General features: G+C 26.4%; 1 protein-coding gene across 1 annotated transcript; it reads right to left on the bottom strand.

Moving 5' to 3' along the window:
• Window positions 1-1,333: 1,333 nt before the first annotated feature.
• On the bottom strand, window positions 1,334-4,223 carry LOC129615652 (uncharacterized). The gene is made up of 5 exons (XM_055530968.1): window positions 4,199-4,223; window positions 3,926-4,019; window positions 3,276-3,614; window positions 2,624-3,218; window positions 1,334-2,555 (listed from the first exon to the last, which is right to left on the bottom strand). The coding sequence occupies exons 1-5, from the start codon at window positions 4,221-4,223 to the stop codon at window positions 1,521-1,523; spliced, it is 2,088 nt and encodes a 695-aa protein (XP_055386943.1). The 3' UTR covers window positions 1,334-1,520.
• Window positions 4,224-14,572: the final 10,349 nt, after the last annotated feature.

The following is a 14,572-nucleotide window of genomic DNA, read 5'->3' on the forward strand; positions in this document are numbered from 1 at the left end:
TGTTAGATATAAAGACACTACTTACATATTAAAAATTAACAAAAATTTTTTTTTATATTATTTTTAACGCAATGATAGTCACTCAATACATCAAATTTATGTACTAAATTACTACGTCAGACTGCCTGCAGTAGAGTATTTGTAAACTCAGACAACTCAGATTTTGTAAAATTTGACGTTTAAGAATTTACCATATATGTATTTAATCAAAATTATAATTAAAATTTCGAGCAATTTGCACTTGATATGTTACTCAGAAAACTTCAAACTTCCTTTAGCATAATAATTTTTAGGTTTTAGTCAACTTTTCGTACAGAAAACTCAAAATAGGCAAAAATCATAATTTTTCTAAAAGAAACAAAAAAATTACTCAGAAATTTCATTTTGCCAAAAATCCATATGCAATTTTAACAAATATGTGTACATATTCACAAAAAAAGCAGTGGTCTTGATTTTTTTGTAATGTAAAGGTCCAGGAAAAACTTTTATAGTGTACAAGACATCCTTATACAGGAGTATCAAACTCATCATAGAGGACCATTTCTGAACATTGATTCGGGCCGCACAATAAAAAACTTAAACTACTAAATTATACTCAAATTTTCATTTTTATTATTCACATAAAAGGTAATATAAAACATACAAATAATGCAGTCATACAAAAAATATAAAATCACTTTTTTGAAGAAATTTAACAACGTTTTTCAGTTACTAAATCTTTGAAATTATGTTCAATTTAATTGGCAGTTGCAATTTGTAATATTGACTGAACATATTGAGAACAATTATTCACAAAAATATGTGCTTCCGAACATAACTAAAGCAAATCTGCATCAAGTGCTTCAATATCAACAGAAAATGGAAAAGTAAACAGGTTAAATTTATTTTGATATCTATTAAAATATAAAAATCTTTCAAATTCAGTTTTTAATAATTTATTCTAACTAGAATATTCGGAAAATTTACTAGAAATTTATTAAAATTAAGGAAAATTTACTTTAAATTTATTAGAATATTCAAATTTACTTAATTGGTCTACTGTCTACAAACATAGAAAATTAGTGATTCAAATATATGTAAATATTTCCTTGATTTTTTGTAATGTTTGCTTTTTAACAGAAAAATTCTTTTTTAAAAGAATATTCGTTAAAGCAGAAATTTTAATTTTACTACATATTTGGCTTTTATACCTACTTGAATATCTTCATATATGTACACATTTTGTAATTTTCGTTATATTTTTTTAAAACTGAAAAGCAGAAATTTCCAAAAAATGCAAGTAGAATATAAAAGCTGAAAGGTAAAAATTAAAATGTTGATGTTTGTATAAATTTCTAAACCTAATATACTTTATTTTTTTTTTATAATTCAGCTAGAAAAAATTTATTCAAACATATCTGTCATTATAAACTATTTTAAATTGCAAATCTATTGTAAAGATATAGTTGTTACGGATTAAGGAAGAAAATGTTATAATTGAATATCTTCAAAATCAAAGAATGACCATTTCACAGCAGCTATTATATAATCCGTTGTTGTTCATTGGCATTCGAGCTATGTAGCGAACATTTTTCAAAAACAAATGGTTCACTTATATAATTGGACATAGAATCCTCAAGGTGAGGGTTACGAGGGCTATTTCTATCTAGGAACTGACAACTATTTCTTTTTTGCAACGTAGAAAAACTTTCCGTGTTATTCCTTGTTCCAAAATGATTTAAACGTTTTTGAATTGAGCTACTATTGGATTCAAAACCCGACGATTGTGATGACGCCCTAGATAAATTACTTTTAGTTAACATCGAGAGTGAAATGTTTTGACTAAATGAATTAACATCTCCACCATGACTAGAATTAAAATATCCCCCCGAAACCCATGATCTAGTATCTGTTGCGAACTCTTTGCCTTCGTGGCAAAATTTCGGCGGTGATAGTATGGATGGTTTAATTTTTTGAACTTTCGCGAGATCGTTGAAAGGACAACTTGTATATATTTCTTGTCTCATCGTGTTTTTGAAATTGCATTGATATTGCTTCCAAATGTCGTCAGAAGAAAGTTGATGAAACTGGTGAAGTATATCATCTGAACTATTAGCTATACGGAAATTATTAATTTCGTCAAATTGTCTTGAATCGTTTATAGTACTTTTTCGCTGACAAGATTCAAATTTTTGACCATAGCCTTCATTATCTGTTATTGAAGAATTTTCAGATCTATGAAAAAATGTGAAGGGTAATAACGATGTATCTTTGTTTAATTTGAACGTTTTAAAAGGATATTCTAACGTACAGACATCAATTTTTCTTTTTATATTCAAATTTGAAAAACTCTCCGCATTTTGTAATTTCCTACAAATTTTCCCACTAAAGTATTTTGGCTTAGTTTTAGAATAATCAACTAAATTTTTATGTGATGCAGTACACTCGAAAAAAGTGCTGCCTTCTCGACAATTATCCTTAAGATAAATTTTATGAAAGCTATTACTGGCGACCATATTCGAATGTCTTCTCAATGAAGGTATTGAAAATATTAAAATTACTATTGAAAGAAGCATCTGAAAGAAATAGTTACATATATAATATATGTATACATTTTTAAGTATAATTATGACTTTCACATTACCTTAAAATATACCATAAAATCAAAATAATGGACACTTTCGACTATAAAGTACACACTGCAAGCCGTTAATATAATAGTGTATCTTGTTATTTCGAGTCCATCAATCAAACTCCGAAACATACTAAGAAGCAAACAAGTAAAGCGTATGATCTTTCCTTTATTTATTACGTATTTCGGGAAGCATAAGCCAACGTAATGCGATACAAAAATATATACACATTTTACTATCAAGAAAGTTTTGCACAAAAAGCTAGTGTTCATTATTCTTTCATCAAAAATATTGAAAATTACTGGTGTAACATTTTTGTAATTTGTTTCAATATGAAATTCTAAAATTTTTGCAATTTCAATCAAAATATAACAAAAGTTAAATAATGACGTCAATAAGATTAAAAAATTTAAAATAAAATTCCATTTAGAAGAACTAATCCTATTTGTAATAACTAATTTTCGGAAATTTTTCAAATCCCTTGCTTTTTTGAATAAGAAATCTGAAAGTTTTAACCCTAACACAATCTTTTTCTTATCCTGTAAAATTCGATTAAGGTGTTTTGCACAAGTCGGACATAGTTTATATAGATTTTCCAAACGCGATCTGAAAATTGGGTAACTTGTATCAAATTATATTTAATTTTCAACATTTGATTCTTACTTATATTTATGAAATTCTGCTTCATACGCACTCTCCTTCTTCGGCTCGAATTGAGAAATCTTTTCAATTTTTAATTGCTGCTTTCTATTGCAATCAAAACAAAATCCATTTGAATATTCGTTTTCTCTGTTAAAAATTTTTGGCGATTGAAGGAAAGAATGAATATTATTGATATGAGCAAACTGTTCTACGATTTCGACGTTATAATCTCCATCAATATTAAATCCATTGTATTGTTGACATACTGAATTAGAACAAACCCACGAATTTTTCTTTTTTAAAGGAACAATTGAATTTTCATTGCAAAACCAACAGTTAACTACGATGCCACACCGTGATCTAAAAATTAGTCGATTAATATAATTTTTCTAATGTTACTTTTACAGACCTAGCTTTGTAATAATTGTATATAGCTACTGACAAGAAGCATAATAAAATCACTGGAAGAAATTGCAAAAATGGTAACTCCAAAGTAATCATATTACATTTATTTTAAATACTGTTACAAGATAAAATTAGTTATATCTATATTTACTAAGTAAACGTATTTAAAAAACAAATAACTTTTCCCAATTTTATCTTCTAAATGATATCTTTCAAAACCATAACTTTAAACCTCAAACTTATAGCCTTAATATCTTAACATTTACCTTAACCATGTTATTCTTTGCGCAAAATGCAACACAACAACGCTAACGCAATCCGGATCGAAATTAACGTGACGGTATGTCAATTTTCGATTCGCTTTATATGTCAGTTTGAAATATAAAATTTGCAATTTGTTTGTGATTTTTGGATTTACATATAACCTCTCATTAAACTCAATTGGGAATTATTAAATTTTACATGTAGATAGTCATTTAGTCTTCTTTTAACTTTAAACTTCTTTTTAACTTTTTAAACTTTGTTTTAATTGCGTTTACATTTAATTTGTGTTGTTTCATCCATTTAGGATTTCCATATCACAATTAATTACATCTTCCAATCGTTCTTCCGACTTCTCTGTATAAACTTTTGCCAAATCATCTGCATACATACATACATATATGGTGTGTCTCTTAATTTTAAAGTCTGTAGGCTACTATGTACATCGAAAACAGAGTCGAGTCTAACGAACGTCCATGTATTACGCCATACCTAATAGTTTTCTTTTCACTTTCAAGGTTGTCACAAACGCAAACTGTTGTCTATTAGCTAAATAACTTTTAAGCCAGCAATATTCATTTCCCCTTATCCCATGCTCAATCAAAGTTTTCAACAATATCTCTACCAACGCTTTTGTTATATCAAAAAAGCACTGTTCTTAATTTGTTGTTCTTATCAATTCCAGCATGAACTTAAATAGCATTTCAAATAGAGTAGCGTGTGTATCAGATTATGTTTTAAAATCCTATTGTTGAATATTAATCAAATTATAATTTTTTAAATGTATTAGCTGATTGTTTACAAAAGTTTCTATAACATTACTAAACACCGGAGAAATGGTTATTGGTATATTGTTTTTTCCCAAAACTTGTAAGTCTAAATAATTATAGTTTACAATCGCAGTTAAAGTTACATACCTTACAGTTATATTTACCATTTTATAAATATTCTGATTTCAAGTTTACTAAAATATCTAATTTTTTTATAATTTTCTAAAAATTAAATAATTTAAAATATTTAGTAAAAATATAGAGCATATTTTTAAGTTTCTGTTTTGGTTGTGAATTATGTATTCACAATAAAATTATGCAATATAATTGTGAAATAATGTTTTTTATTAATAAAAAATTTCTTTTTGGCGCCCTAGTTGTTGGCAACCGTAAAAAAGTATACAAAAAACCGAAAATACTTTACTTTTATTTTTTTAAGAATGTGATCCTATAGAAGGATGGATTGAAATAAAGTTTTGTGCACATATCAAAAATTACCAACCAATTATCATAACATTCTGGAAAGAAAAATCAAAACAAAGCTGTTAAAGGAATCAAAACAAAGCTATTAAAAGAAAAAAGAAAGATTTTAAACCAGCTGCATAGGGTTGAACTATAAATCTATAAGATAATAATTTTTTTCTACATGATTATATGTTTGATAATTTCTCTACTTTGTTTTTTCTGTGTCATTTTTTTTATACTTTTCTACTAAAAATTAAACTATTCAATTGAATATCAAATATGAAATTTCCCTTTCGTTTACTTAGTTACTTATTTTAATTTACACTAAGTCCTCGAGATACGACATTTTTGGTTCCAGAAATTTATGTCGTAACTCGAATTGTCGTTTGAGGAGGAAAAAAAATGTATTGAAACAAAAAGTGAACTAGACAAACTATGTTATAAAATAATTCACATTTTTTTCTAACAAAAAGGTAACAAAGTTTGAAAAAAAACAACAAAATATAATAAAAAAATCAAAAAAATTCAATGATGTAACAAAAATAAATAAAATAAAATTTAAATAAGTTGATATTTTATCACTTCAATTCGTATTCTTAACTACTAACTAGAATTTTTAACTAGAAATAGTTCATTGTTGAAGTATGTGCTTTAGTCTCGTCTTATAACTAAATTCGGTATAGATTTTTATTCAAAAAACAATAAAATCTGTCAAAAAAACAATTTTTTTTTTTAAATTTTCAATGTCGTATTAGGAACAATGTCGTAAGCCGAATAAAAATGATCCAAATTTATATCATGTCGTAACTCGAAATGTCGTATTAGAAGATGTCGTATCTCGAGGACTTAGTGTACTTAATTATTAAATTTTTATCTAACAAATGTTGTAGTAATGTCTTTATAATGTCTTTATATCTAACAAGTCCCAATGCTCAGAGAGAAACTTGAAAGCACACCTTATTTTATATGGCCTTTTTTAAATCGAAGTGGCTATTTTTTGAGAAGAAATATTAAAATAAATTCACACTTATTATAAAGCAGGTAAAATTTAGAACATATATTTGAAAAATCAAAAAAATATATTAATATTTTCATTGATAATTATTTTAAAATTTAAAAAAAAGCGGAAAAACAACAAACACAACCTTCGCCTTCAACGTTTTATTTGTTACTGAAAGCATTTCATTATTTTTAAGTGAACAGCTTTTTTTTCTCATAGGGTAAGTTAACGCAAGATATGGGAAGTACCTGTGGTGTCAAGTTGAAAATATAATTAATGAAAGATAATTCTTAAATATTGATATAAATACATAGTAAAGAAAAAATTTGAAGAGGGAATTAGAAAATAATATCTAAAATACAATCAAATATTATTTGTTAAATACAAATTTTATATAAACTTCAAAATTTTACCTCTATTTTTATTTGAAAAAATATTAAAAACTTACTATCATTTATATCAATTACCTAAGAAAAAAAAATATTTAAAATGTTTGGAAAAAACAATCATATATTTTTATGACCGGATTTGAATATTTTTCTATTTTTGAAATAAATGGTATTTTACCAAATGACTCAAAAATTCCGATTGTAAAATAACAGGTAATTTAAAATTTTTGTTCAGGTATTTTAAAATTCTTTCCGTTTAGAATTAAGATAGGTCATACATACACATGCAGGGACATTTTATAAATAGATTGCTCTTGTTTACCTGCTAATAAAATATGAAAAAGGAGCACAGCAAAATTTTTGAAGCACTCAATATAACATGTTTTAAATAGTTTTAAAATAATTATTTAAAAAAAAATTTATTGGAAGTAGGTACATACATATTTATTTTTAATAATTTAAAAACTAACTGAAATTATTTGAAACAATTTTATAAGTAACGTATGAATAATCGAAATGAGATAATTCAAATTGTTGAAATGTGTCAACCTATATTACTTTTAATAACATTTTTGTTAGCCGACACTACTCAACTTACCTTATTGGGAAATACAAAATGTGCATAAAAAATCATACATCCTTCCTCATTAACATTTGAAACCATACTGAAATATGAATTTGAAATTATTTTTCATTTTTTCTTTCCTCCTACCTTTCTTTCTTTTTCGTGCAATAGAATTTAAATGGGAAGCTTTTTAAAAAATGTGTATAATATTCTGAGATTTTTTAAAATATTAATCTATTTTTTACGTAAAAAAAAAGAAAAAAATAATAAAAAATATGACACGATCAGTGGCATTTAAAGAAAAAACCAACAACGAGGCCAAAAATTCGTAACATTTCGTAAAAAAAATTAGGTATATATCTAACAAGTCCCAATACTCAATTTTTTTTACGAAATGTTACGAATTTTTGGCCTCGTTGTTGGTTTTTTCTTTAAATGCCACTGATCGTGTCATATTTTTTATTATTTTTTTCTTTTTTTTTACGTAAAAAAGAGATTAATATTTTAAAAAATCTCAGGATATTATACACATTTTTTAAAAAGCTTCCCATTAAATTCTATCACACGAAAAAGAAAGAAAGGTAGGAGGAAAGAAAAAATGAAAAAAAATTTGAAATTCATATTTCAGTATGGTTTCAAATGTTAATGAGGAAGGATCTATGTTTTTTCATGCACATTTTGTATTTCTCAATAAAGTAAGTTGAGTAGTGTCGGCTAACAAAAATGTTATTAAAAGTAATATAGGTTGACACATTTCAACAATTTGAATTATCTCATTTCGATTATTCATACGTTACTTATAAAATTGTTTCAAATAATTTCAGTTAGTTTTTAAGTTATTAAAAATAAATATGTATGTACCTACTTCCAATAATTTTTTTTTTAAATAATTATTTTAAAACTATTTCAAACATGTTATATTGAGTGCTTCAAAAATTTTGCTGTGCTCTTTTTTCATATTTTATTAGCAGGTAAACAAGAGCAATCTATTTATAAAATGTTCCTGCATGTGTATGGATGACCTATCTTAATTCTAAACGGAAAGAATTTTAAAATACCTGAACAAAAATTTTAAAATACCTGTTATTTTACAGTCGGAATTTTTGAGTCATTTGGTAAAATACCATTTATTTCAAAAATAGAAAAATATTCAAATCCGGTCATAAAAATATATGATTGTTTTTTCCAAACATTTTAAATATTTTTTTTCTTAGGTAATTGATATAAATGATAGCAAGTTTTTAATATTTTTTCAAATAAAAATAGAGGTAAAATTTTGAAGTTTATATAAAATTTGTATTTAACAAATAGTATTTGATTGTATTTTAGATATTATTTTCTAATTCCCTCTTCAAATTTTTTCTTTACTATGTATTCATATCAATATTCAAATAATTATCTTTCATTAATTATATTTTCAACTTGACACTACAGTTACTTCCCATATCTTGAGTTAGCTTACCCTATTAGAAAAAAAAGCTGTTCACTTAAAAATAATAAAATGCTTTCAGTAACATATAAAACGTTGAAGGCGAAGGATGTGCTTGTTGTTTTTCCGGTTTTTTTTAAATTTTAAAATAATTATCAATGAAAATATTAATATATTTCTTTGATCTTTCAAATATAATTTCTAAATTTTACCTGCTTTATAATAAATGTGAATTTATTTTAATATTTCTTCTCAAAAAATAGCCACTTCGATTTAAAAAAGGCCATATAAAATAAGGTGTGCTTTCAAGTTTCTCTCTGAGCATTGGGACTTGTTAGATATAAAGACATTAGTTGAAGTACATAGTACTGCCAATTAGACTGAATGTGCATTCTGCATGCATAATTATGTACATATATAAATACTAGCGTCGTAATATATTTGTTGATATGTTATGAACTTGATGTATGGATTATTACCACTCTGTGCTTTTTTGTGTACTTTCCGAAAAGTAAAATTTTAAAAAATATGCGAACCAGAATATTGAACATGAAGCGAATAAAAATTCTTGTTTAGAATGTTAAGAACAAAGTGTATCTATTAATAAGTAATTCGACCAGTTTTCCCACTCAATAAAAACAAAATATATCCAATTTCGAGAAAAAAATGTATCCGAAATGTATCCAGCCTCCTAAAGTAGAATTATTATACTAAATCGTCTTATTTTATACCAATAAACTCATAAATAATATTAATTTGCTTTACTCAACAATGTGAGTTTCGTTATTTATAGTAAATTCTTTTAGAAATCACACGCAATTTCTATTACATTTTAAAATTTAAGGTCAGAAAATATATGTTCTGTAGCTGTTGAACTATGCGGTAAAAACGATTCAGCACGAAAACGAGAAAATTTTATTTAGTCAGCAAATAACATTTTTTGGAAGATAATGCTTAAAAGTTACAGCACTTTAAAAGTTTTCTAACATTTATTTAGTGTTTGAAAAAGAAGTGTATCTATATTTCAGCAAAATTTTAAAATGTAGCCAATTTCGCCATTTTAGCAGATTTGAGTATCTTTGTATCCCAGCTAAATTTTAAAGCAAAAATGTATCCAAATGGATACAATTGTATCCAAGTGGGAACCCTGAATTCGACTCTCCGTTTACATCACACTAATTCAATCACTCACCAATATTTGTACACAAAAAATTCCGTTAGCTAAAAGAGTTAAGCAGTATATCTTCTTATTTTCATTTTTATACACATAAGAATTTTTGGAAGAGGGAAAGAGTACGCAATAGTATACCTGTTTTTTTATAATGTATTTTTAAAAGCGGGAGTTATTTATTTTTCCCTATATAAAGTACAAGTTTGCAAAAAAAGTGTATTCATATTATAAAAGCGAAGCGGAAAAAAGTGTTATATTTAAATAATTAAAAAAATTATTATAATTTATATAATATAATTTTGAAAAATAATAAAAATAAATTTTGAAAAGACGTATAATTTAAAAAAAATTTAAATAATTGTGAAATACATTATTTGAAATGTTTGAGATATAATTTTGTGAGTGAAGAGAAAAAGTTGACACGAAAATTTCATTTGTTGTCAAAAGATGTGGAGAAGTAAATATGTACTTTTGAAAATATTTTAAAACACAGTCTTTTCAATTTGTAATAAAATCAACAATTTTTAATTTTTTTATTTTTATTTCAATCTTAATAAATTTAAAACATATTTCTTATGAATCGGTAATGATTATATTTCATAAAGTATTAATCAGTATGCATACACCTTTTTTTCTTTATAAATTACTTTACTTCTATGTCACTACCTGATACTGTGTAGCTATTGTACCAGGTACATGCGAGTGTACATTCATACATTAAAATTCAAACTCATATATCTTTTGCTTTCATAAATTCGAATTTTTTACCTAACTTTAATAAAATGAAAAATAAAAATAAATTTTGTTATTATCAAAATAAAAATAACAAAATTTTTACCTAACTTAATTTAGTTTTATTTCAGTTCAATGTTTTTGTTACACTCGCTTGTTTACAATATTTTGTTTCTTTCTTGCCTACACAACTCTTATTACCATCTATTTCTAAATAAAAATGAGATATTTTAAGCAAAACTAACGAAGCAAAATGCAAGCGAAAGCTAACGGAATGGAACAAGTCGAAATACTTATTATAGATATACTACAGTTAAGAACACACATTTAGTATAAATAATATTTCTGCAAAACTAAACACGCATACTGAATTATTCCTAACAATTTTTATCCATATTATATCATTACAATTATCATATACAAATGCACGACATAAATATGTGTATATGAATGTATGGTACATCATATATTCAAAGCCAGATTGTAAAAAAGGTTTAAAAAGTTAACCTAGCTGAGAAAATGTTACCAAAATAGTTATTTTTTGTAACAATAGTTATACACTTTTTGACGGTTTTAATTCTTATAATTTACAACAAATTTCTAATACTCTCAACTGAAGCGGTAGAATGCTTAATCTTGTATTCACAACCGGCTGGGTTAATGCCTTTCACTCTAATATTTTTGCGCCTTTAACTAAAATTGACAACTATCACCTTCCGGTAGACTTTATGTATAACTACAATAGCCCTAAATCCTCTCAATCTAACATATCATTTGGATATAAATTTGGTTGAGCTGATTTTGTAGGCCTAAATGAATATTTCTTTACGGTGGATTTTGGGACATTACTTTGTAATATTCCCATTGACGTAGCAGTAAAAGAACTTTACGATGTCATTTTACATGGCTTTGACATGTATATTCCAAAAACGCTTAATATGAATACCAACTTAAGTCCAGTGTGATCTCAATTGAGTTCAAAAAATTAAAAAACAAAAAGAATAAAACATGAAGAAAATATGTTGAATCTGGGAGTTCGGAATCCTATTCTGTTTTCGTAAATACATATATTTAATTCATTTAAACAATCGTGCGAACTGAGCTATAAAAATTATTTGTCAAATTGCTCTTTGAAATTTAAGCACAATTCCAAGTTATTTTGGAAATTTGTTAATTCTAAAAATCTGATCAGTTTGTGAACTTTATGTCTTACAATATTCAGTTTATGAATGATCCATAAATAATTTCAGGTTTATTTGAAAAATTTTCCTCTAGTGCTTACATAAATAATATTTTCAATGTAAACTCTCAAAATTTCGAATACTTTTCTAACGACATTGGTTGAGCCCTTCCGGCAAATATATCTTGCGCCAGCTAAAGTTTGCTTTTATTTGGAAGACTTAAACAATGATTGCTTTTCGGGCCCTAATATCTTTTCTGCTTGATATTGCACTCCAGTTAAATATGAATCGATCAAAATCTAACGAATGACAAAAAATAAAAAAACAGAAGAATTTTTCTTTGATTAGTAGCACGGCTGACACGATTTTTTGTAATGTTAATGTTAGTAAATTCGAACCTTAAAACCTTCCTAAAACATCATATCTTGAAAGAAAAACAGTGAAGCCCAAAACTTCAGGTTCTCTTTCTTTGTTCCATGCATTGTCTAATTCAAATTGATACTAAATTGAAAAAATGACAAACAATAAAAAAAACTATTATTTAATATTAGCTTATAAATAAAAAAACAAACTGAAAAACAAACAATCTTTTTTTGAAAAAAGGGTGCATGGTTCTAAACTGTTATATTAATTTAAAAACAAGTTAATGTTTATCACCATATACATGTGAATATTATTTATTTTAAAAATTATAAAAAATATGTATTTATTCGATAGTGTTAAGTATAATTTATAATTCGTAAATTTATTAAGTTTTAAATTTTGGAACAACATTTGTATTTGCTTTGTTTTAAACTAATATTACTTGGGATGACATAATTTTACCAGGGGCGAATTTCTTTTCTAAGCAAAATTAGTCTGCATAATAAAATATACCACGCATACGATCAGCGTTTCCAAACTGCCAGATTTATCTAATTTTCAGATTTTTCAAAGATCTGCCAGATCACAAGATTTTTTACCAAAATGACAGAATTTTGTTAGTTTTGCCAGATCTTTCCAAATAAAAAGTATGACAAATCACTTTCAACTTCTTGTTTCGTGGATTGTTGTTACTCAATCCATTATTTCAAAAATGAACATATAAAAAAATTTATTAATGAATTCAACTTGGGTGACGATAATGTATGACAATTTAATTATTCTTAATTCCGATATAAATCGACTGTGTACTTGACTAACCGAATTTTGATTTTGATATTTTGATATTGTTAGTGAAGCAAAGTTGATATTATTTTGAACATAAAAGCTAATATTAATTCTAAATGCAAAACAGTGAAATGAAGAATTGGTTAAAAAATCACGTAAGCTATATTTTTTTTTCTACTAGTTGAAAAAATCTTGAAAGACAAAGAAGGACGGCGCTATCTGCCTTTTTCCTCCGACAATAGGAGAGCATGAGTCCTACCATAAAAAATCATTTAAACTCTGAACATATAAAACTGGTCCTACAGAAAAACTATTACCTTCGCGCTAACTTGGTTTTCCCGTGCAGGTATTTTCTTCCATAAGGAAATTGATATTTCGTGTTAAATCGAAAGGTCTTGTTCGTTTAAGTCTTTCTGTCATAACGCCATTATCTAGCAGCCGAGCTGCTTCCATATTTACATGCTGTTGCAGACGAGCCCTTGCTTTGTAGCACAACTCCTAATTTCATCTACAACCAAAGGAACCCCTAGGTCCCTGTGGATGGCACCGTTACGTATATACCATGCTGCATTTGCCATGTCCCGTACAACTTCATTCTGAATGGTTTGAATTTTCTCAATGGGAGTCTTCTTGGCAAAAAGCCATATTGCTTTAATGATTTAGTTATAAATCAGTATGTTATTATCAATTGCCAAATAAGACTTACGACCAATAATTTTCTCTATATTTCTTTTCTAATTCTATGTGTTCCTTCTTTATATGCTATTTCCACCTTAGCTTGACATCTAAAGTCATTTCTAGGTATTTTGATGAGTTATGGATGGCTAGGTTCGTTCCATTTAAGTAATTTTGTGGTGGATTCATTATTTTCCGATTGGTGAAGTTTATGTTAACCGATTTTGCGTCACTCAACTTTATTTCCCAATCCCTTTTATTTTGTTAATTGCCTCGTGTAATTTTTTTGTTGAATTGTCAATGTTTGCTCCTACTGCCAATATTGCAGTATCGTCAGAAAAAGTGGCCAACCGTAGCATTTTCTATTTGTGGCAAATCACTCGTGTAAGATTCCAAAATTTCTAAATATGGCGATGGTAACATTTGTCCTAACTTAAATATAATACCTTTGTGCCACACCTTGTCGAATGCTACGTCTAGAAATATAGAAGAGCAGATTTCTTTATTTTCTAAGCTTTTTTCTATAATATTCGTTATTCTATGCACCTGGTCTGTTGTAGAATGGTTTTTCTTAAACCAAATTGATGGTTTTGTATGAGGCCGCTATTTTCTATTATTGGCTTCAATCTGCTTAAAAGTATTTTTCGTTCAAAAAATTAGAGATAAAATTTTAAGCACAAACATACATATATATGAATATATACCTATTTTTTTAAAACTGCGGGTGAACATAGAAATAAATTTTTCAAATAAAGAAAAGGTTTAGGCAAAAAAAAAATAATTATTGTATTCAAATAATTGTATGTACATATGAATGTATTAAAATTTAGCATTTTACAGTTTTTCGCTTGGAACAATAAAAATAAAACTTTAACTAGATACGTACATATGTATATTCTGTATGTATATTTTTTAAAGCTTGCTCACGAAACATAATGTTCAAAACAATAACAAATGAAACATTAATATTCAGATGCCACAAAACATCTGATGTCTTTGATATAAGCTGACATTTATTTACGTTAAGATTAATTCGATTTTTCGAACCGAAAATATGTGAGATCATTATATTTTCACATATTATTTATTTCTCGGTTTGTGTTTCTAATAATAACGTAAAACGTAT

The sequence above is a fragment of the Condylostylus longicornis genome, unplaced genomic scaffold (assembly GCF_029603195.1).
Source record: "Condylostylus longicornis isolate FDR11 unplaced genomic scaffold, ASM2960319v2 ptg000141l, whole genome shotgun sequence".
In the NCBI taxonomy this organism is placed as follows: domain Eukaryota; kingdom Metazoa; phylum Arthropoda; class Insecta; order Diptera; family Dolichopodidae; genus Condylostylus; species Condylostylus longicornis.

Excerpts from the sequence above, each read along its gene's own strand:
- LOC129615652 (XM_055530968.1), bottom strand. The coding sequence starts at position 4,223 with ATGGATGAAACAACACAAATTAAAT. Across the intron at positions 4,020-4,198 it reads TGAAACAACACAAATTAAAT|CGAATCGAAAATTGACATAC; the intron begins GTAAACGCAATT and ends TGACATATAAAG. Across the intron at positions 3,615-3,925 it reads CAAAGAATAACATGGTTAAG|ATCACGGTGTGGCATCGTAG; the intron begins GTAAATGTTAAG and ends ACTAATTTTTAG.